Here is a 23,804-nt window from a genome sequence, read left to right as displayed (position 1 = left end):
TGGAAAAAGATGAGGGGAAAAAAAAAAAAAATCAATTTTTTTATTTTAGTATGGTTTCTGTAGGAGGACAAACATGACACAAACCTCTGTAATTGTTATAAATCACACTGTTTATATTAAATATGCTTCACTGATTCAAGTATTTGGCGAGCGCCGTTTTGTCCTACTTATTTTGGCGGTCCTTGAACTCACCGTATAGTCTGTTTACGTGCATGCACGTAAACAGACTATACTATAACTTTCACCGACTTTCTAGGACGTGTTTTATGCCACTTCTTTTTCTGTCTCATTTTGTCCACCACACTTTTAACGTTGTACATGAGTGCACAAAGGTGAGTTTTGTTGATGTTATTGACTTGTGTGAAGTGCTAATCAGACATATTTGGTCACTGCATGACTGCAAGCTAATCGATGCTAACATGCTATTTAGGCTAGCTATATGTACATATTGCATCATTATGCCTCATTTGTAGCTATATTTGAGCTAATTTAGTTTCCTTTAAGTCTTCTTAATTAAATAAAATAAATATCTCATGACACATGTAATATGGCTTTTAATTTTTTGCGGCTCCAGACAGATTTGTTTTTCTTTTTTTTGGTCCAATATGGCTCTTTCAACATTTTGGGTTGCCGACCCCTGGTGTAGGAGTTATGTTTAAATGCCACTACTAGCGACCACGCAGTCTGATAGTTTATATATCAATGATGAAATCTTAACCTTGCAACACATGCCAATACGGCCGGGTTAACTTATAAAGCGCAATTTTAAATTTCCCGCCACACTTCCGCTTGAAAACGTCTCGGTATGATGACGTATGCGCGTGACGTAGCCAGTTTAACAGAGGTATGGCTTCCCCATTGAAGCCAATACGAAATAGCTCTGTTTTCATCTCATTATTCCACAGTATTCTGGACATCTGTGTTGGTGAATCTGTTGCAATTTGTTCATTGCATTATGGAGAAAGAAGCTGAGCAAGCAAAGAAGAAAGTTTTGCATGGGAGTCAGCAACACAACACAGCCAGTGTTTCATTGTTTACATTCCCAAAAGATGCAGTCAAGATGGTTGTGTTGTGGCTAATAGAGTATATATATGTCTTGTGTTTATTTACTGTTGTAGTCATTCCCAGCTGAATATCAGGTCACGCCCGGCTCTCACAGCATCTTCCCTATCTGAATCGCTTCCACTCCCCACTAGTCCTTCACTTGTACTTTCCTCATCCACAAATCTTTCATCCTCGCTCAAATTAATGGGGAAATCGTCGCTTTATCGGTCCGAATCTCTCTCACTTTTGGCGGCCATCATTGTAAACAATAGGGAACTTTGCGGATATGTTCAACTGACTACGTCACGCTACTTCCGGTAGGGGCAAGCCTTTTTTTTGTCAGATACCAAAAGTTGCGATCTTTATCGTCGTTGTTCTATACTAAATCCTTTCAGCAAAAATATGGCAATATCGCGAAATGATCAAGTATGACACATAGAATAGATCTGCTATCCCCGTTTAAATAAATAAAAATTCATTTCAGTAGGCCTTTAAATAACTGTCATAATGCGTTTGACGGTTATACTGTCATATTGAGTAAAAACTAGGGATGTCCGATAATGGCTTTTTGCCGATATCCGATATTCCGATATTGTCCAACTCTTTAATTACCGATACCGATATCAACCGATACCGATATCAACCGATATATGCAGTTGTGGAATTAACACATTATTATGCCTAATTTGGACAACCAGGTATGGTGAAGATAAGGTACTTTTTTAAAAAATGAATAAAATAAAATAAGATAAATAAATTAAAAACATTTTCTTGAATAAAAAAGAAAGTACAACAATATGAAAACAGTTACATAGAAACTAGTAATGAATGAAAATTAGTAAAATGAAGTGTTAAAAGTTAGTACTATTAGTGGAGCAGCAGCACGCACAATCATGTGTGCTTACGGACTGTATCCCTTGCAGACTGTATTGATATATATTGATATATCATGTAGGAACCAGAATATTAAAGGCCTACTGAAATGAAATTTTTTTATTTAAACGGGGATAGCAGATCTATTCTATGTGTCATACTTGATCATTTCGCGATATTGCCATATTTTTGCTGAAAGGATTTAGAATAGAAAAACGACGATAAAGATTGCAACTTTTGGTATCTGACAAAAAAAAGCCTTGCCCCTACCGGAAGTAGCGTGACGTGGACAATTGAACATATCCGCAAAGCTCCCTATTGTTTGCAATGATGGCCGCCAGATCTGAGAGCGATTCTGACCGAGATAGCGACGATTTCTCCATTAATTTGAGCGAGGATGAAAGATTTGTGGATGAGGAAAGTGCAAGTGAAGGACTAGTGGGGAGTGGAAGCGATTCAGATAGGGAAGAAGCTGTGAGAGGGATAGAGCCATATCGCTTTGAACCCGACGCTGATGAAGACGGTCAGGAGGACGCTGCTGCTATTGATGCTGGAGGAGCACACGACATAGATCGCCTTGAGAATACAGAATGGTAATATGTTATTTATTTATAGACTAGTTTTAGTTTGTGGCCTAGTCTTGCACTGTTACTGTTAGTGTTACAACTTACACCCCAGGCCTATCTATACACTAAGTATCTATCATTGACACAATGTGTTACTGTTAGTGTTACAACTTACACCCCAGGCCTATCTATACACTAAGTATCTATCATTGACACAATGTCAAACCTAATTAATTACCCATTATTTCTATGGGCCACAGCTCCATATACCGGCAATACTAAAAATATGCATGCAGATTAATAAGATCCACAACAAGACAATGATAATATTAATTATTCCACATGTTTGCAGATTGCAGGTGTCAATAATATGAATTGATTTACAAATATTATGAACATTTCTATTTCCAGGTGTACATGTCAAAACTGTGTGAACATGGAGACAGTGGCTGAGTGTGTCTGCTGTAGTGAAATAGAGGCAGTGACCAGAACGATGGAGGAGGAGGGGGTGAAGACGTGCATCATAGACCACCATGGCTTTCCATCTGTGTGTCTGGATGAATGGGTGCTGCAGACAGCGTATAACGCCTACAAACAGCAATATGGCATGCTGCAGCAACAGCAAAATGAGTGAGGCACTAATAAGTTTAAATAATTCTTTATTCTATCAACCTTTGGAAGATAAGTCAGAATGAGCACTTTCTTATCTTATTCTTATTCTGTGAAATGTACTGTGCTACAATGCACATGACATTATATATCATAGAAGTATTACATAGATGGACCGTAGATGTCAACAATATTTACAATTTACTGCAACAGTAAATGACAAATGAATAGAATGCATGACAATGTCTTTTGAGTCTCAGAGAACAGTGAGTCACTGTGTATCCATGTCCGGATAATAACAGCTGCCATCATTTGCTACTTGCAGGCGGAGACGACACACAGCCTATCGACAGTTTGTCCGCTTCTGCTGGGGATATCTGGGAAAGGACATAAGGGTGGTACTACCAGCTTGTGTAGTACATAAGATTAGGACAACATTCCCATCGATGGACTACACGGGGTTCCAAGACGTGCAGTGACTGCAACAGAATCTACATGGCCACTGTACTTAATCAATAAAATCAATCAATCAATCAATCAGTCAATCAATCAATGTTTATTTATATAGCACTAAATCACAAATGTCTCAAAGGGCTGTACAAGCCACAACGACATCCTCGGTACAGAGCCCACACACGGGCAAGGAAAACTCACCCCAGTAGGACGTCGATGTGAATGACTATGAGAAACCTTGGAGAGGACCGCATATGTGGGTAACCCCCCCCCTCTAGGGGAGACCGAAAGCAATGGATGTCGAGTGGGTCTAACATATTAGTGAGGGTCCAGTGGAGCCAGCAGGAGGCCACCCCGAGCGGAGACGGGTCAGCAGCGCAGATGTCCCCAACCGATGCACAGGCGAGCGGTATACCCCGGGTCCCAACTCTGGACAGCCAGCACTTTATCCATGGTCACCGGAATAACCCCTCCACGTGGGGGGGGGGGCAGAGGAGAAAAGAAAAGAAACGGCAGATCAACTGGTCTAAAAAGGGGGTCTATTTAAAGGCTAGAGTATACAAATGAGTTTTAAGATGGGACTTAAATGCTTCTACTGAGGTAGCATCTCTAACTGTTACCGGGAGGGCATTTCACACTTACCGAAGCGACTCCTGTGCTTGGCGATGGCTTCCTCCTTGTCTGGCTTCTCCAGTTCATCGCAGAGGAAGGGAGGCACATCCACAGTGACGCTGAGTGGTGTTCTCTCGTCAGGGGTCTGTCTGCAGCCAGCAACAACCTCCCTGATCAAGTCATCTACGTAGCCTGCAAAATACAATTGTACATGTTCCTGCTCACAACATAATATACTCATGGAGAGTGAAACTTGACAGTATTATTATCATGATACAAAGTGTCAAGTGTTTACATGTTTTGTGTCCTCTACACTTACGGTATGTTGGCTCTGTCGCGATTTTCTTGACCACATGGCCCCCTGCTTTATACTTCGGGTAGCGTACTGCATAGCGCTCAGCACCCGCTTGTGTAGTGGCTATAGGGCGGCTCGAATTTTCGTTCCAGTGCAGCCCAGCAAGCAGGTTCCTAGGTGTGGTAACAGAATAATGTAATAATTAGTACTAAAGTATGGCACACACTAGTGACACTTAGATTAGTGTGGAAACATACCTGCACAGCATTCCGATGTATGAGAAGACATACATTTTCGGTGCGAACTGTATAAGATAAAAGACACTTTATTCAGTCATGCGTCCATACAATGTGTGTGTAAATTTATAAATTGTTTGTAAATTTGAATACAAATGTTTGTGTATTAAACTGTTAATAGTCAGCTATTAAAGCTTGATCTCCTGCAGTAATGAAGCTGTTTTGTTTTCAATGTTAACACCACGCCAGAATTGTTTGCAATCTTTCTCACCAAGATGCCAGCCACTATGTTGGACCTCCAACATTCTCTTGCTTACACTGACTGTATCAAGGCTTCATTTAGTATGCTCTAGTATTTTGCTCCCTGGCCACCAAAGTCCTAGTGGCAGGTGGTAACCACCGACACCACCTACAGGCGATCAGTCTAATTCTCACCTGTATGATAAGGCTATGGAACGCCTCCACCTTGGAAGTCTGGTGTTCACCCGACAGCATGGCGATATCTTTTAGCAGGGACTTGTTGTTGACCACCTCCTCCAGTTTCACTGCTGAGCGTGAACCTAAACATAAATTTAAAATAGAACAACGTTTCTACAAAAATGTTCCAGTCAACTTAAACTGGTTATTTACTTACAAGTTTATCTGAATTTTTTGACTTTCAAAAGATGTGCAGGAAAATACTGCTAGTCCCTCACTGCTTTCGGGCAACTTATTTGCCTACTCACTTTGTTTGAGCCATTTCTTTTGCCGTTGCAGTTGTCCATGAGTACAAATTGGGAAGAGGTCGCCATGGTCCTTGTGGATGTTCTGAATGTGTCGCTCCACAGACTTCCACTTGGCAACCAGAAGTTCCCCCTCTCCAGGCGGTGTAGACACTGCTGCCCAGTAGAGGTGGTTGATTATACTTTGCACCCAGGGCTTCAGGTCTTCACAGTCCTTATGCTTGGCGATGGCCTTCAGTTTCTTTCCGATGGCTACAAACAGAAAAAAACAGAAATTTGTGGATTAAATACAATATCGCATTCATCTGATCACTGATATGTACACACTACTTCACAACTTGTCATGCATACAAATAATCCAACTAACATTTTGCAACATGCCAGATGTCATAGCAGTGCCGTGTATTGGGCATGTTTTCACGAATCCATTTAGCGATCTGTCTGTGTCTGTCTGTCACCAGCACCCCGACATCCAGGTCCCAGCTGATCAGCAGTTCCACCATCCTCTTCAGTCCTTCCATCTCCATATGGTAGCTGCCAAGACATTCGTTGCTCTGAAATATATATAACAGAAAAGGAATGAGCAAAGAAAAAAATGAAAAAGGGGCTTAGTATACATTGAAATGGTTAATGTTATTAGACAAATTTACTAGGATAATTCTGGAAAATCCCTTATCTGCTTATTGTGTTACTAGTGTTTTAGTGAGATTATATGGTCGTACCTGTACAACCTGAAGGTCGAGAACCACATTGGCCACAAGCTCCATTGTGGTGTAGGTACCGAACTTGGCGCTGTGTCCCGGACTGTCTGCTCGCCCATCACCACCAAGGACGAGGGGTCGGCCTTCCACCTGCAGCATGGTGAGGTGCGTCCGTTGCTGTTCCTCCCACACCTTTTTGATGGCTGGCTGCAGGATGAGCTCCTGGTGGTTGAAAAATGTCCTCTTCACATACGTGACCACTCCGATGCTGTTCAGCACTTGCAACACCTTGCCAGAAGATGCCCCAGCGAAGAGGATGCCAGCAGACAGCAGGATGTTGCCCGCGGCATAAGGGCCAATGTTTGGCTGGCTGCTCCAACTACTCCTCTGGTCACATGATGCACATTGAAGAGTCATGGTCAGCTGTGTACCGTTCGAATCCCAAGAAGGGCTTATGTCCTGGCTGCCACAGACTGGACAGTGACACCACTTGACGAGACTCTGGAGGCACGACTCAAAGATGATGTACTTCGGTTCCTTGTGGCAGCCCTCTTCACGCATCTGGTGAGTACATGGGCGATCTGGCGACCCGTCAGATTGACACGGATCCGATGTCGTTGACTCACTCGGCACATAGCTGTCATCGGAAGAACCACCAACAAAAGGCGCAGTGGGACTTGATGCTGGTCCTTCATCAAACAATGCAGGAGGTGGTCGTAGCTTGGCTTGCATTCCAGACACACCTGGAGCTGCTATGTTAGTCTGCATCTCGGGGCTGTCAGATGGAGCTGCTACACTTGACAATGGGACTTCACTAACCCTGGCCGGCCGAGCTCTAACCCTCTCGAGGATATCTGGGGTCACCTGGTGTCCTAGCAATAAAATCAAGCACAAGTTGTTTTATATAATCTGTTAAAATTAAACTAGAATCACATAATAATTATTGTCTTTGAATCACCTAATTTATCTGTCTACTCTACTCTGCACAGGCAGCGTGCAATGTGTACTGTGATGTGCAGAATCATGTTCGTCACCGAAATAGACATACCCTTTGATCTATGATGTATTTTCCCTGTTTGGGTGCTCTTGCTACTGGTCATTGCTGTTGGTGCTGTCCCAATCGGTACCCAGTCCGTCTGGCATCCTTGTTCTCTTGTATTTCCCTGGAAATGGAGAAACAGCTACATGTAATATGGATACCTCATTTACATTAATTATGAATACTTTTGGATTGGGCTTGAACTGTAATCCATTTGAACATTGATTAGGAAAACAAATCGAACCTGATCTTGATCGCCCTCCTCATCAGGCAAATCTAGTGCCATTGCCATTGGTTCATCCACCGCATCCGCCACTGATGCCGTAGTCGTACTGTCCATGATCTGATCTATTGTCTGTAAATGTACAAATGTACAATACTTTATATTATTGTCTATTGTAATCTATTGACAGTATTGACACTATTGACAGTAATGTCAGTAAATGTACGATACTTTATACTGCAGAAGAACTTGACTAGAACTTGAAGCAATAATTATATGTAGACTATTTTATTGTTAATTTATTTCATTGTTCATGGAGTAGTCCAGTGGTTCTCAAATGGGGGTACGCATACCCTTGGGGATACTTGAAGGTATGCCAAGGGGTACGAGAGATTTTTTTTTAAATATTATAAAAATAGCAACAATTCAAAAATCCTTTATAAATATATTTATTGAATAATACTTCAACAAAATAAATGTTTAGAATTAAGTTCATGAATCCAGATGGATCTCTATTACAATCCCCAAAGAGGGCACTTTAAGTTGATGATTACTTCTATGTGTACAAAATATTATTTATAATTGAATCACTTGTTTATTTTTCAACAAGTTTTTAGTTATTTTTATATCTTTTTTTCCAAATAGTTCAAGAAAGACCACTACAAATTAGCAATATCTTGCACTGTTATACAATTTAATAAATCAGAAACTGATGACATAGTGCTGTATTTTTTTTCTTTTTTTCAACCAAAAATGCTTTGCTCTGATTAGGGGGTACTTGAATTAAAAAAATGTTCACAGGGGAAAATCACTGAAAAAAGGTTGAGAACCACTGGAGTAGTCTATGACTGTGTGTGTTAGTTTTGGTTGATTGATTGAGACTTTTATTAGTAGGTTGCACAGTGAAGTACATATTCCGTACAATTGACCACTAAATGGTACCACCCCAATAAGTTTTTCAACTTGTTTAAGTCGGGGTCCACTTAAATTGATTCATGATACAGATATATACTATCATATATATACTATCATCATAATACAGTCATCACACAAGATAATCACATTGAATTATTTACATTATTTACAATCCGGGGTGTGGAGGTGGGGGGGTTTCAACAATTGAGAACAAAGAAATGGATATTGGAACAGTGTAGTCTGACTATGAAAACTGGATATCAAGATTCTTACCCTCTTCCTTTCCCTTTTGGCAAATGCAGACCTCATGTGCCCAGTCTGTCCGCTTGTGGAGGGGGTCGGGTGCTCCGGACTTGTCCGTGGTCTATCGAAAATAGTTGGCTTCGCACCTTTCTTCAGCACGAGTCGACGAGTGCTGATTCCCATTTCTGCCATTCGCAAGGGACCCTCTTCGAAACATGATCTTTCGAAATGTTCGCTGCATAATACACTGTACTTCGTATGTGTCGTCCAATCCAACCGTGTTCGCTTGACTTCTTTGTTCCATAGTAAAGCTTGGCCGCCATCTTTTGGGAAAAGAAACAATGAAACACCGGTTGTGTTTTGGTTTGTGTTGCTACATCCAGCAGCAACACACCGCTTCCCTACAACTCTCTTTTTTGCAGTCTCCATTGTTAATTGAACAAATTTCCAAAAGATTCACCAACACAGATGTCCTGAATACTGTGGAAATTAGCGATTAAAACAGAGCTGTTTAAATTGGGAGGGACCTATTCCAAGATGACGCGTTCAACTGCCTTCGTCACGCGCATACGTCATCATACCGCGACGTTTCAGCCGGATATTTCCCGGGAAATTTTAAATGTCACTTTATAAGTTAACCCGGCCGTATTGGCATGTGTTGCAATGTTAAGATTTCATCATTGATATATAAACTATCAGACTGCGTGGTCGGTAGTAGTGGGTTTCAGTAGGCCTTTAATAACAGAAAGAAACGACCCTTTTGTGTGAATGAGTGTAAATGGGGGAGGGAGGTTTTTTGGGTTGGTGCACTAATTGTAAGTGTATCTTGTGTTTTTTATGTTGATTTAATAAAAAAAAATAAAATAAAAAAAACTCACAAAAAAACGATACCAATAATAAAAAAAATGATACCGATAATTTCCGATATTACATTTTAACGCATATATCGGCAGGCCGATATTATCGGACATCTCTAGTAAAAACCCAATTTTGTATTTGCAAACTGCACAGAAACACCTGATTCTAGTAAAACTCACAAAGATACATTATTTCAGGCATTTTTAGACATATTTCATGTTTGGTTTTGGAGTTATGTCTATATAACTTTCATATTGAGTAAAAAACTCATTTGTGTCTTTGTAAACCTTACAAAAGATATTTTTCTAGTAAAACTCACATAGATACATTATTTCAGGCATGGGACACTTGAGGGACATAAGCAGCAGAGCACATTTTGTGATGGGCGAGTGACCAGTCCAGTCCGGTCCAGTCCAGTCCAGTCCAGAATGAATGACTCTTAATTGACAAGTCAATCCTTTCTCTTCCTGCTCATAATCATTGCAAATATACAAATACAACACTTCATGTTGCATGCTGCTTCTCTGCAGCTGACAAATGGAGTGTCTTATTCCAAGCGGTGGACAAAGTCCGAGCGGGGAGTTGCAGGTCACACTTGAGGGTGTGTCTTCTTCCCTCTGGCAGCACTCTCACTTTCCCACCGTGCAGCTTCTGTCACAGAGTTCATGCCCGCAGTTCATGCTTTCAAGTCGCTCGAGGAATGCCCCGAGTCTGCTTGGAAGCAGAAAGCCGATAAGTAATGACAACTGGACTGCTTTTAAATGCTCATTTTGGCTTTTTTGTCCTTGTCAAAGTGAATGAGGGAATGCTGGTAACCTTTATTTTGTGGCTCTCTTATACATATATATATATATATATATATATATATATATATATATATATATATATATATATATATATATATATATATATATATATATATATATATATATATATATATATATATATATGTATGTTATTTCTGCTCATTTATTTATTTTGCAACCTTTTATTTTGACAAATAATGATGACGCCTATCGCTTTTTGATGCCTCATTGGTGGGCTGAACTGGAACTGTGTGGCAGTGGCAGTGGCAGTGGACACATGTGTGATTTATGTGTACATATGAAAGCGGCCGGGGGGGAATTTGAAACATTTGGAATTGCAGCATTCACAGTGAGATGAAACAATCCTACACAGGTCACATGTGGACAAAACAACTGGAAGGACCAACAGTGTGAACAAGGCCTAACATTTGCGGAAGTAGTGCATACAATTAAATTGCAATAATAAACATATGTTTAATGTACCCTAAGATTTTTTGTTCGGATAAAGCCAATAATGCCATTTTTTTGTGGTCCCCTTTATATAGAAAAATATTGCAAAGGATCGAATTGCATTTTGGTACCGGTACCAAAATATTGGTATGGCGACAACCCTAGTCTTAATACTGTATACAAAAAAACAGACTGAAACAAGGATAATTAAATTGTTGTTGTTAGTCATTAGAGGCTACATACATGTGTCATGTTGACACAGTAGTCAGCATGGTAGTCCATACCAAATATTGGTATGGAGACAACCCTAGTCTTACTGGTATGGAGACAACCCTAGTCTTAATACCGTATAAAAAAAGCCCAGACTGAAACAAGGGTAATAAAATTGTTGTTAGTCATTAGAGGCTACATACATGTGTCATCTTGACACAGTAGTCAACGTGGTAGTCCATACCAAATATGGGTATGGAGACAACCCTAGTCTTTTTGGTATGGAGACAACCCTAGTCTTAATACTGTATACAAAAAAACAGACTGAAACAAGGATAATTAAATTGTTATTTTTAGTCATTAGAGGCTGCATACATGTGTCATGTTGACACAGTAGTCAACATGGTAGTCCATACCAAATATGGGTATGGAGACAACCCTGGTCTTATTGGTATGGAGACAACCCTAGTCTTATTGGTATGGAGACAACCCTAGTCTTAATACTGTATACAAAAAAACAGACTGAAACAAGGATAATTAAATTGTTGTTGTTAGTCATTAGAGGCTACATACATGTGTCATATTGACACAGTAGTCAACATGGTAGTCCATACCAAATATTGGTATGGAGACAACCCTAGTCTTACTGGTATGGAGACAACCCTACTCTTAATACCGTATAAAAACTCAGACTAAAACAAGGATAATAAAAATGTTAGTCATTAGAGGCTATATACATGTGTCATGTTGACACAGTAGTCAACATGGTAGTCCATACCAAATATTGGTATGGAGACAACCCTAGTCTTATTGTTTTGGAGACAACCCTAGTCTTATTGGTATGGAGACAACCCTAGTCTTACTGGTATGGAGACAACCCTAGTCTTATTGGTATGGAGACAACCCTAGTCTTATTGGTATGGAGACAACCCTAGTCTTATTGGTATGGAGACAACCCTAGTCTTACTGGTATGGAGACAACCCTAGTCTTAATACCGTATAAAAAAAACCCAGACTGAAACAAGGATAATAAAAATGTTGTTAGTCATTAGAGGCTACATACATGTTGACACAGTAGTCAACCAAATATTGGTATGGAGACAACCCTAGTCTTATTGGTATGGAGACAACCCTAGTCTTATTGGTATGGAGACAACCCTAGTCTTATTGGTATGGAGACAACCCTAGTCTTAATACCGTATTAAAAAAAACCCAGACTGAAACAAGGATAATAAAAATGTTGTTAGTCATTAGAGGCTACATACATGTTGACACAGTAGTCAACATGGTAGTCCATACCAAATATTGGTATAGAGACAACCCTAGTCTTATTGGTATGGAGACAACCCTAGTCTTAATACCGTATAAAAACTCAGACTAAAACAAGGATAATAAAAATGTTAGTCATTAGAGGCTACATACATGTGTCATGTTGACACAGTACTCAACATGGTAGTCCATACCAAATATTGGTATGGAAACAACCCTATTCTTATTGGTATGGAGACAACCCTAGTCCTATTGGTATGGAGACAACCCTAGTCTTATTGGTATGGAGACAACCCTAGTCTTATTAGTATGGAGACAACCCTAGTCTTAATACCGTATAAAACAACTCCGACTGAAACAAGGATAATACAATGTTGTCAGTCATTAGAGGCTACATACATGTTGACACAGTAGTCAAGCCAGCATGTTTGCTCATGTCCGACCTTTCACCTCCACGAGTCACAGTGAGAAGTGTTTACGTCTGCAAAGTCTCCCCGTCACAACTTCTCATTAAACACGGGGCTAAATGTTGTATAAGTCGAGTCAAGGAGAAAGTAGGACATGAGACTCCGACACACCCTCAAGTTGTGTTACAAAAGAGGGATTTACATGCTAACTCCAAGTTTGCCAGGTTAGCACCTGCAGCCTTGTGCTTGTATCTCTCTGGGGTCTGGCTCTATAATCTTTTAGTACGCGGCGGCAATAACTCTTCCTCAGTGTGTTATCAGACGTCAACATTCACTTTCCTTTGTTTGCACAGGAAAGTGCATGAAATTAGCGCTGGCAATTCCCACACCAAAGCAATAATCTTGATGGTACCGAGGGGACACACACACACAAGCACACACACACACACACACACACGCCGTTTCTTGGTGATAGTTAAGGAATGTCGGCGCTCAGCTGCATCCCATATGAGGCTAATAAAAGTGCAGGAAGGGGAAGACTTGAGAATGCTCTGCAGGGTTTAGATAGGATCAACTTTGTGATGAACTTTGCTGTGGTGGCCATATAAGAGCACGTTGTGTAACTCTTGCTGCTCAAGTCTTGCTTTTTTTTTACAATGACCAACAATAATGTGAGGTAGGGGTGCACAAAATAATCCATTCACATCCGAATCGCGTTTTTTAAATTTTTTTTTATTGCGATTCTAAATCCATTCATAATTTTCAAAAATCGAATGCAGTTGAGATAGGCTCCAGCGACCCCAAAAGGGACAAGCAGTAGAAAATGGATGAATTTATTTAAATTATTCACATGTGAATAATGCTGTATAATAGACTGTATTTATATTATTCACATGTGAATAATGCTGTATAATAGACTGTATTTATATTATACACATGTAAATAATGCTGTATAATAGACTGTATTTATGTTATTCACATGTGAATAATGCTGTATAATAGACTGTATTTATATAATTCACATGTGAATAATTCTGTATAATAGACTGTATTTATATTATTCACATGTGAATAATGATGTATGATAGACTGTATTTATATTATTCACATGTGAATAATGCTGTATAATAGACTGTATTTATGTTATTCACATGTGAATAATGCTGTATAATAGACTGTATTTATGTTATTCACATGTGAATAATGCTGTATAATAGATTGTATTTATATTATTCACATGTGAATAATGCTGTATAATAGACTGTATTTATATTATTCACATGTGAATAATGCTGTATAATAGACTGTATTTATTATTCACATGTGAATAATGATGTATAATAGACTGTATTTATATTATTCACATGTGAATAATGCTTTATAATAGACTGTATTTATAATATTCACATGTGAATAATGCTGTATAATAGACTGTATTTATATTATTCACATGTGAATGATGCTTTATAATAGACTGTATTTATAATATTCACACGTGAATAATGCTGTTTAATAGACTGTATTTATATTATTCACATGTGAATAATGCTGTATAATAGACTGTATTTATATTATTCACATGTGAATAATGCTGTACAATAGACTGTATTTATATTATTCACATGTGAATAATACTGTATAATAGACTGTATTTATATTATTCACATGTGAATAATGCTGTATTAGACTGTATTTATATTATTCACATGTGAATAATGCTGTATAATAGACTGTATTTATATTATTCACATGTGAATAATGCTTTATAATAGAATGTATTTATAATATTCACACGTGAATAATGCTGTATAATAGACCGTATTCATATTATTCACATGTGAATAATGCTTTATAATAGAATGTATTCATATTATTCACATGTGAATAATGCTGTATAATAGACTGTATTCATATTATTCACATGTGAATAATGCTGTATAATAGACTGTATTTATATTATTCACATGTGAATAATGCTGTATAATAGACTGTATTTATATTATTCACATGTAAATAATGATGTATAATAGACTGTATTTATATTATTCACATGTGAATAATGATGTATAATAGACTGTATTTATGTTATTCACATGTGAATAATGCTGTATAATAGACTATTTATATTATTCACATGTAAATAATGCTGTATAATAGACTGTATTTATATTATTCACATGTGAATAATGTTGTATAATAGACTGTGTTTATATTATTCACATGTGAATAATGATTTATAATCGACTGTATTTATAATATTCACACGTGAATAATGCTGTATAATAGACTGTATTCATATTATTCACATGTGAATAATGCTGTATAATAGACTATATTTATATTATTCACATGTGAATAATGCTGTATAATAGACTGTATTTATATTATTCACATGTGAATAATTCTGTATAATAGACTGTGTTTATATTATTCACACGTGAATAATGCTGTATAATAGACTGTATTCATATTATTCACATGTGAATAATGCTGTATAATAGACTGTATTTATATTATTCACATGTGAATAATGCTGTATAATAGACTGTATTTATATTATTCACATGTGAATAATACTGTACAATAGACTGTATTTATATTATTCACATGTGAATAATGCTGTATTAGACTGTATTTATATGATTCACATGTGAATAATGCTGTATAATAGACTGTATTTATATTATTCACATGTGAATAATGATGTATAATAGACTGTATTTATATTATTCACATGTGAATAATGCTGTATAATAGACTGTATTTATATTATTCACATGTGAATAATGCTTTATAATCGACTGTATTTATAATATTCACACGTGAATAATGCTGTATAATAGACTGTATTCATATTATTCACATGTGAATAATGCTGTACAATAGACTGTATTTATATTATTCACATGTGAGTAATGCTGTATAATAGACTGTATTTATATTATTCACATGTGAGTAATGCTGTATAATAAACTGTATTTATATAATTCACATGTGAATAATGATGTATAATAGACTGTATTTATATTATTCACATGTGAATAATGCTGTATAATAGACTGTACTTATATTATTCACATGTGAATAATTCTGTATAATAGACTGTGTTTATATTATTCACACGTGAATAATGCTGTATAATAGACTGTATTCATATTATTCACATGTGAATAATGCTGTATAATAGACTGTATTTATATTATTCACATGTGAATAATGCTGTATAATAGACTGTATTTATATTATTCACATGTGAATAATACTGTACAATAGACTGTATTTATATTATTCACATGTGAATAATGCTGTATTAGACTGTATTTATATTATTCACATGTGAATAATGCTGTATAATAGACTGTATTTATATTATTCACATGTGAATAATGATGTATAATAGACTGTATTTATATTATTCACATGTGAATAATGCTGTATAATAGACGGTATTTATATTATTCACATGTGAATAATGCTTTATAATAGACTGTATTTATAATATTCACACGTGAATAATGCTGTATAATAGACTGTATTTATATTATTCACATGTGAATAATGCTGTATTAGACTGTATTCATATTATTCACATGTGAATAATGCTGTATAGTAGACTGTATTTATATTATTCACATGTGAATAATGCTGTATAATAGACTGTATTTATATTATTCACATGTGAATAATGCTGTATAATAGACTGTATTTATATTATTCACATGTGAATAATGCTGTATAATAGACTGTATTCATATTATTCACATGTGAATAATGCTGTATAGTAGACTGTATTTATATTATTCACATGTGAATAATGCTGTATAATAGACTGTATTTATATTATTCACATGTGAATAATGCTGTACAATAGACTGTATTTATATTATTCACATGTGAATAATGCTGTATGATAGACTGTATTTATATTATTCACATGTGAATAATGCTGTATAATAGACTGTATCTGTTATTCACATGTGAATAATGCTGTATAATAGACTGTATTTATATAATTCACATGTGAATAATGATGTATGATAGACTGTATTTATATTATTCACATGTGAATAATGCTGTATAATAGACTGTATTTATGTTATTCACATGTGAATAATGCTGTATAATAGACTGTATTTATATTATTCACATGTGAATAATGCTGTATAATAGACTGTATTTATATTATTCACATGTGAATAATGCTGTTCTAGACTGTATTTATATTATTCACATGTGAATAAAGCTGTATAATAGACTGTATTTATATAATTCACATGTGAATAATTCTGTATAATAGACTGTATTTATATTATTCACATGTGAATAATGCTTTATAATAGACTGTATTTATAATATTCACATGTGAATAATTCTGTATAATAGACTGTATTTATATTATTCACATGTGAATAATAATGTATAGTAGACTGTATTTATATTATACACATGTGAATAGTGCTGTATAATAGACTGTATTTATATTATTCACATGTGAATAATGCTGTATAATATTTATATTATTCAAATGTGAATAATGCTGTATAATAGACTGTATTTATATTATTCACATGTGAATAATGCAGCATTTTAGTTTCAAGCATGTTTTACTTAATATAGGTAATCAAATCTCAGCAACAAGCTGTAATATCTTACTGAGATCATTTAGGACCAAAACCCTTAAAACAAGTAAAACACTCTAACATAAAATATCACCCTTATCTGAGATATTCAATCTTACTTAGATTCCAGTTTTTGCAGTGCACTACAAAGCATGATGGGAAACATGGTGGTTATGATCTTTGTGAAGACAGCTCCTGCATGGCAACACTAATATTGATGATTAATGGTCCATGACTTGCCTGCTCGTTGGTCCTCTTCCAGAAGACGGCCAGGGTGAAGACGGCGGTGACGGGCGGGGCCAGGTAGCTGGTCACGGACTGGATGTACACGTAGAGCTGGCCGCTGTTGGCGGACTGTAAGATGGGGATCCAGACCACACTGATCACCACCAGGACCACCGTGGAGATCCTAAACCAAAAACAACTCACGATGACGTCCGTTCACAGCTGGAGCTCGATCACCTTTACAGGTACACAAACACTGCAATGATGACCAGATGACTACCCGCTCACCTTGGTGCCAACTTACCATAATATTCATCATCATTATTATATAATAATAATTGCACATGATATTAGAACATTATATTTATTTATATCTTTAACACTTGGCTGTATAAGTTGCTTCCTCTAATACTGTAAACCAGGGGTGGCCATTACGTGGATGGCGAGCTAGCGGTGGATGGTGGAGGGTGTGTCAGTCCATCGCCAGCCAGCCATTCAAAAATAGACCTAAAAATGAGCGATCATCGAGCTTCACTTTGGTCACTTGATTGACATTCACGGCACCCGAGGGTCTTGTGGGATGACGCTGGCTGCTGCCAGATCATTATTAAGAAAAAACGACCGACAGGAAGGCGAGAAGCACTTTTTATTTCAACAGACTCTCACGCCGTACCTCTAAAGACCGATCGCACAGTTCCTGTCTTCACAATAAAAGCCCTGCTCCATCCTGCCTGCGCTAACAAAATAAGAGTCTCAGAAAGCTAGCAAGCTACGGAGTCTGCCGCCAATGTATTTCTTGTAAAGTGCATAAAAAGGAGTATGGAAGCTGGACAAACTTTCATGTGGTATTGGACAGAAAGGAGGACTTTTTTTCTCCTCCATTGTAAAATGTGGAGGTTATCATCACTACCAGGCCTGGCCCTAACCAATCTGGCACCCTAGGCAAGATTTTAGGTGGCGCCCCCCCCACATCGGCAGTGAAGTGTATATATCCACAAGAAACCGAATAGCTTTGTCTTTGACCTTTTTTTTACTTAAAGAAAGCAAATTAACATATATGAGAATGTTATGTTATGATTATCTTTAACCGAATCACAGCAGTGCTCAAATTAAAAAACAGCATTCTCTCTCATGTGATATTGCTTAATTAACATTAATGATGTGCACTTTAACAACTAGGCTTACAACTATACCTAATATATAAAGGGGTGGAAAAGTGACTATTACCTGCAGGGCAAACATTAGCTAACCAGAAGGTAATAACAATGTAAACTAAAAACACCTGCTTAAAAGATCTAATACAAATGTCCCTGAGGAATGTAAGGTGGGAGTATTACCTAACGTTACATTATTATTTTCCATAACAATTTAGCCCCCTCCACAATATTAACCCGACGTTAAAACAGAACTACCTATTTATTGATTAGCAATTGCCGAATCATGTAACATTAGCTTAATGCTAAAAAGCCAGGTTACCATCACATTCTGTAACAGACAAATAATTTCATGTAGGCTAACATTACCTACCTGCTGCCTCTGTCTTTTTCTCGTTTCTCCTCTTCTTTTCTCTTTTTTCTTCCCTGGGCACCTGACAGTTTTGGCCGTTTTGACATCTTGTGTTGATTTTTTGATGTGGTAAGAGTCATGATACGGGAAGGGAGGGGGCGCACCGTGCGGGGGGCGGGGGTAATGTTGTAACAAATAATATTTCTATTAAATAGGCTTTACTTTGCATTTTAATTAACGTGGGATTATTTTTTGTATTTAGAAATAATAGTACCAACTTTTTTTCTTTTTTTTTCTCCATCATTTGTGGCACTGGCGTGGCGCCCCCTGATGGACGGCGCCCTTAGCATTTGCCTATATGGCATATGCCACGGGCCGGCCCTGATCACTACTATCTGATTCCAATCAATGCAAGTCATCACAATCATACCAACTTATCTTCTTGTCTTCATGAAAGAAAGGAATGTTAAACATGCTCGTATTATCATGACACACCTTTAACTTGTTCACCTCTCTTTCATAAATACGTCAACATAAATGATGTATATGAATGAGGTAGATCAGTGATCCCCAACCTTTTTTGTACCACGGACCAGTTTAATGTAGGCATTAGTTTCATGGACCGCCTTTCCACTTGTGCCAGATAAATACAGCAAAAATAAGTGAAAAATACAACTCAGTATAACGCTGAACTATTGGGAGCCATGTGGACTTGTTTCTTTGCAATGAGACGCAGATGGAAATCAGCCTTTGGCTACAATCTGTGACATTTATATTTGCTGTGTTCATTAATGTGCACAAAGCTATAACAAATGGCAACGTCCAAAGAGGAGTTGTATTGTACATCTATAAACAAGATTATTGGTGTGTCTAGTCAGTGGGACAGGCAAAAGTTAAGTCGAAGAAAATGCAGTCCTTTATAAATTATTGGTAACACTTTAGTATGGGGAACATGTTCACCATTAATTAGTTGCTTGTTAACATGCAAATTAGTAACAAATTGGCTCTTAATTAGTCATTATTAAGTACTTATTAATGCTTTATTCTGCATGGCCTTATTATACAAGCAGTAACCTTAACCCTAACCCTAACCCTCTAACCCAGGGGTGTCCAAACTTTTTCCACTGAGGGCCACACACTGAAAAATCAAAGCAAGCAGGGGCCATTTTGATATTTTTTTATTTTAAAAACCAATACAATATATGTATAAAAAATATACATTTAGGCCTCCACTCAGGCTTGATCCCAGGGACCCCAAAGGGTTTTGGTAAAAAAAATATTATAAATGTGTCATTATTCAGTATTATTATTTTTATTATTATTCAAGTTTCAAATCCCTAGATCAACATTAGGTCTATCTGTCAATATAACGTTTTTAAAGATTTAAGTTGTATGCTCTTTTTGTCAAAGAAAACCCTGTTTTTTTATGGAAAAAACACAAAATATGCAATATTTTTACCCAATAAAATTGTTAAGTGGAATATTTGAGATTATATAATAATTGGAGCCTTAAAAAGGTCAATAACTCATAACACCATTGATTTTAAGTCATTATTATTTTTGAGCAATGACACTTAAAAACAAATCACACTAACATTGTTGGGGAACCAAAAGGGTCCCACTCAAGTGTTAAAAAAATAAATTATACATTTTTTTACTGTTTACTTTTAACACAATAATCTCAAGATCAACTTCAGATCTATCCGTCAATTATAAGTTGTATTGTTGTTTATGTTTTTTGTTTTTTCGTTTTAGGCCCTTCTTTAAAAAAAAAAAAACAGCTCAATTTTTTATACGGCAAACACAAAATATGTAACATTTTCCCCAAAAAAATATCTCAACGTGCAATATTTAATGTGACGTAATTGGAGCCTTGGATAGGTCAATAATTCATAATAACATTGAAGTGAATTCATTATTATTTTTTAAAGAAAGAAACAGCCTGCATGGCAGCTTTGTGTTATTAGAGTAAACATTGCAACATTTTCTTGTTACATTTCACCTGTTTGCTCTTTCATACCACTTTTTATGTCTTTAATTTTTTTAATCGTATTTTAAAATGGGCCGTTAAAAAATGACCTGCGGGCCGCAAATGGCCCCTGGGTCGCACTTTTGACACCCCTGCTCTAACCCTACCCCTAACCAAATAACTCTAAATTAAGTCTTTGTTACTTAAAATATGTTCCCCTAGTGTCCAAATAACTCTTAATTAAGTCTTTGTTACTTTAATAAGCAACTAATTAATGGTGAATATGTTCCCCATACTAAAGTGCTACAAAATTAATTCATGTTTCTCTGCGGCCCGGTAGCAAATGCGTCACGGACCGGTACTGGTCCCCGGACTGGTGGTTGGGGACCACTGAGGTAGATAACCTCCACTTGGTACATTGAAAAGTAGCTCACCTGCAGAAAAAGGTGTGGCCACCCCTGGTGTAAAACATCATGTCTGAAAGGGGCCCGATTATGCAACAGCAACATTTCTTACCTACTGGTACCTGCTTGTGTATTTGGGATCTGCATAAGTCCTTACACTTAGAATGAAACTGTGAAGGCATGGCGGGGATATTTATCCTTCCTTCATACCTCCACCAAACCAGCCATTTGGAATTTGCACAACCGGTGACATCATCCATACATGCTAGCAATCTACCCGGGGGATCTTTGCACCAATCAACCATTTTAAATGACGTACAAGCGTTTGTAGTTTGCTATGTTATGTTATGGGTCTTTGTTTCATGGCGATTGTGTTTTTGATCCTTTCTGTGTTGGCACTATTTGGACATCCTATCTGCCACTGTCAGAAACCACAGACCAGTCATGAAAACAATACTAAATGAGATGCCACCTCCAAAGCTCGATGCACGTTCTGAACAACAGTGGTGTGGTTTCCCAACACGTGCATTTTAGACCTGCTGGCTGCAAAAGTGGAATGGCCCAAACATCCCAGTCCCCTCTATTTTCAGTTGAATCATGCGTGTGCTGGATGTTGTGTAAACGCCACCGCTCCCAACTGGTTTAACACCTGCCCACTAGAAGCAGCTCTCTCTCCGAGGCTCGCGGTCGCTGTTTCTTCCAGATGTCCATGGTGAACAGTGTGGAGCTGCTGTTGAAGATGGAGGTCAGTGATGACATCAGAGCGGCCATCATCACCGCTATCATCAGCCCACGGAGGCCTGCCACACACACACACATTTTCAAAACCAATACAATATGTATATATATTTTTTAACCTTTAAACTCCCCTCAAGTTTGGTCTGATGGATGAACATAAAATAAATAAACCTAAAAATAAGTCATTTATTTGTTTTGTTTTATTTTACTTAACGCTGGAAACTCTGCATCCACTTCAGGGTCTTTCATAAAGTATTTTTTTTGTGTGTGTGTGTGTACGTTTTATGCCCTTTTCGCCAAAACCATGTTTTAATGTCAAAAACACAAAATATGCAATATTTCCCCCCCCCAAAAAATATTTAAAAGTGGAATATTTTATGTAGAGTAATTGGAGCCCTAAAAAGATCAATAATTAATACCAACATTGAATTTAATTATTTTGTGAGCAATGAATTAATTTTAAAAAGTAGATTGTTTTAATTACTTTTAGCGCTTAACTCTCTAGAGCAGGGGTCACCAACCTTTTTGAAAGCAAGAGCTACTTCTTGGGTAGTGATTAATGCGAAGGGCTACCAGTTTGATACACACTTAAATAAATTGCCAGAAATAGCCAATTTGCTCAATTTACCTTTAACTCTATGTTATTATTAATAATTAATGATATTTACACTTAATTGAACGGTTTAAAAGAGGAGAAAACACGAAAAAAATTACAATTCAATTTTGAAACATAGTTTATCTTCAATTTCGACTCTTTAAAATTCAAAATTCAACCGAAAAAAAGAAGAGAAAAACTAGCTAATTGGAATCTTTTTGAAAAAATTTAAAAAATAATTTATGGAACATCATTAGTAATTTTTCCTGATTAAGATTAATTTTAGAATTTTGATGACATGTTTTAAATAGGTTAAAATCCAATGTACACTTGGTTAGAATATATAACAAATTGGACCAAGCTATATTTCTAACAAAGACAAATCATTATTTCTTCTAGATTTTCCAGAACAAAAATTTTAAAAGAAATTCAAAAGACTTTGAAATAAGATTTAAATTTGATTCTACAGATTTTCTATTTGCCAGAATAAATTTTTTGAATTTTAATCATAATAAGTATGAAGAAATATTTCACAAATATTCTTCGTCGAAAAAACAGAAGCTAAAATGAAGAATTAAATTTAAATGTATTTATTATTCTTTAAAATAAAAACAATTAATTTACTTGAACGTTGATTTAAATTGTCAGGAAAGAAGAGGAAGGAATTTAAAAGGTAAAAAGGTATATGTGTTTAAAAATCCTAAAATCATTTTTAAGGTTGTATTTTTTCTCTAAAATTGTCTTTCTGAAAGTTATAAGAAGCAAAGTAAAAAAATGTATGAATTTATTTAAACAAGTGAAGACCAAGTCTTTAAAATATTTTCATGGATTTTCAAATTCTATTTGAGTTTTGTCTCTCTTAGAATTAAAAATGTCGAGCAAAGTGAGACCAGCTTGCTAGTAAATAAATACAATTTAAAAAATAGAGGCAGCTCACTGGTAAGTGCTGCTATTTGAGCTATTTTTAGAACAGGCCAGCGGGCTACTCATCTGGTCCTTACGGGCGACCTGGTGCCCGCGGGCACCACGTTGGTGACCCCTGCTCTAGAGAAACTTCAGATATATCCATCCATTTTACATTTGTTTTTTCCCCCCAATTTGTTTCTTTGGTTTTATGCCTTTTTTATTAAAAGAAAGTAATTTTTTTTAAAATATGGCAAACACAAACTAGGCAAAATTTTCCACAGAAATATTTCAAAGTGGACTTTTTGATGGGA

General features: G+C 36.6%; 2 protein-coding genes and 1 long non-coding RNA gene across 6 annotated transcripts in view; 2 read left to right on the top strand and 1 right to left on the bottom strand.

The window, feature by feature from the left end:
- The window catches only part of slc5a10 (solute carrier family 5 member 10), a 99,052-nt gene that overhangs the window by 12,036 nt on the left and 63,212 nt on the right, over window positions 1–23,804 (bottom strand). Inside the window, exons 1-10 of one of the 4 annotated variants that reach the window (XM_062033241.1) lie at window positions 8,562–8,853; window positions 7,395–7,505; window positions 7,160–7,274; window positions 6,133–6,983; window positions 5,778–5,964; window positions 5,414–5,662; window positions 5,124–5,248; window positions 4,710–4,756; window positions 4,477–4,625; window positions 3,629–4,349 (exon numbers count right to left, since the gene is read on the bottom strand). In XM_062033241.1, coding sequence (XP_061889225.1) covers window positions 4,162–4,349; window positions 4,477–4,625; window positions 4,710–4,756; window positions 5,124–5,248; window positions 5,414–5,662; window positions 5,778–5,964; window positions 6,133–6,983; window positions 7,160–7,274; window positions 7,395–7,505; window positions 8,562–8,723 — 2,184 coding nt within the window. In that variant the 5' untranslated portion in view covers window positions 8,724–8,853 and the 3' untranslated portion in view covers window positions 3,629–4,161. Of the gene's footprint in view, window positions 1–3,628; window positions 4,350–4,476; window positions 4,626–4,709; window positions 4,757–5,123; window positions 5,249–5,413; window positions 5,663–5,777; window positions 5,965–6,132; window positions 6,984–7,159; window positions 7,275–7,394; window positions 7,506–7,551; window positions 8,855–17,390; window positions 17,560–21,903; window positions 22,055–23,804 lie in introns of those variants that run through there. The other 3 variants (XR_009823841.1, XM_062033243.1, XM_062033242.1) reach the window with 3 other exon arrangements.
- LOC133639715 (uncharacterized) lies at window positions 245–22,057 on the top strand. Its single transcript, XR_009823845.1, has 3 exons — window positions 245–332; window positions 17,413–17,620; window positions 21,845–22,057. It is a non-coding gene; the product is annotated as an uncharacterized LOC133639715 (long non-coding RNA).
- LOC133639711 (uncharacterized) lies at window positions 1,988–4,554 on the top strand. The gene is made up of 3 exons (XM_062033264.1): window positions 1,988–2,510; window positions 2,895–3,113; window positions 3,418–4,554. Exons 1-3 carry the CDS (start codon window positions 2,245–2,247, stop codon window positions 3,569–3,571), a joined length of 639 nt encoding a protein of 212 aa, XP_061889248.1. The 5' UTR covers window positions 1,988–2,244; the 3' UTR covers window positions 3,572–4,554.

This window comes from Entelurus aequoreus, linkage group LG22, assembly GCF_033978785.1.
Source record: "Entelurus aequoreus isolate RoL-2023_Sb linkage group LG22, RoL_Eaeq_v1.1, whole genome shotgun sequence".
NCBI lineage: Eukaryota > Metazoa > Chordata > Actinopteri > Syngnathiformes > Syngnathidae > Entelurus > Entelurus aequoreus.
The sequence above is the reverse complement of the archived record's forward strand: the minus strand, read 5'-3'. Positions and strand labels throughout refer to the sequence as shown.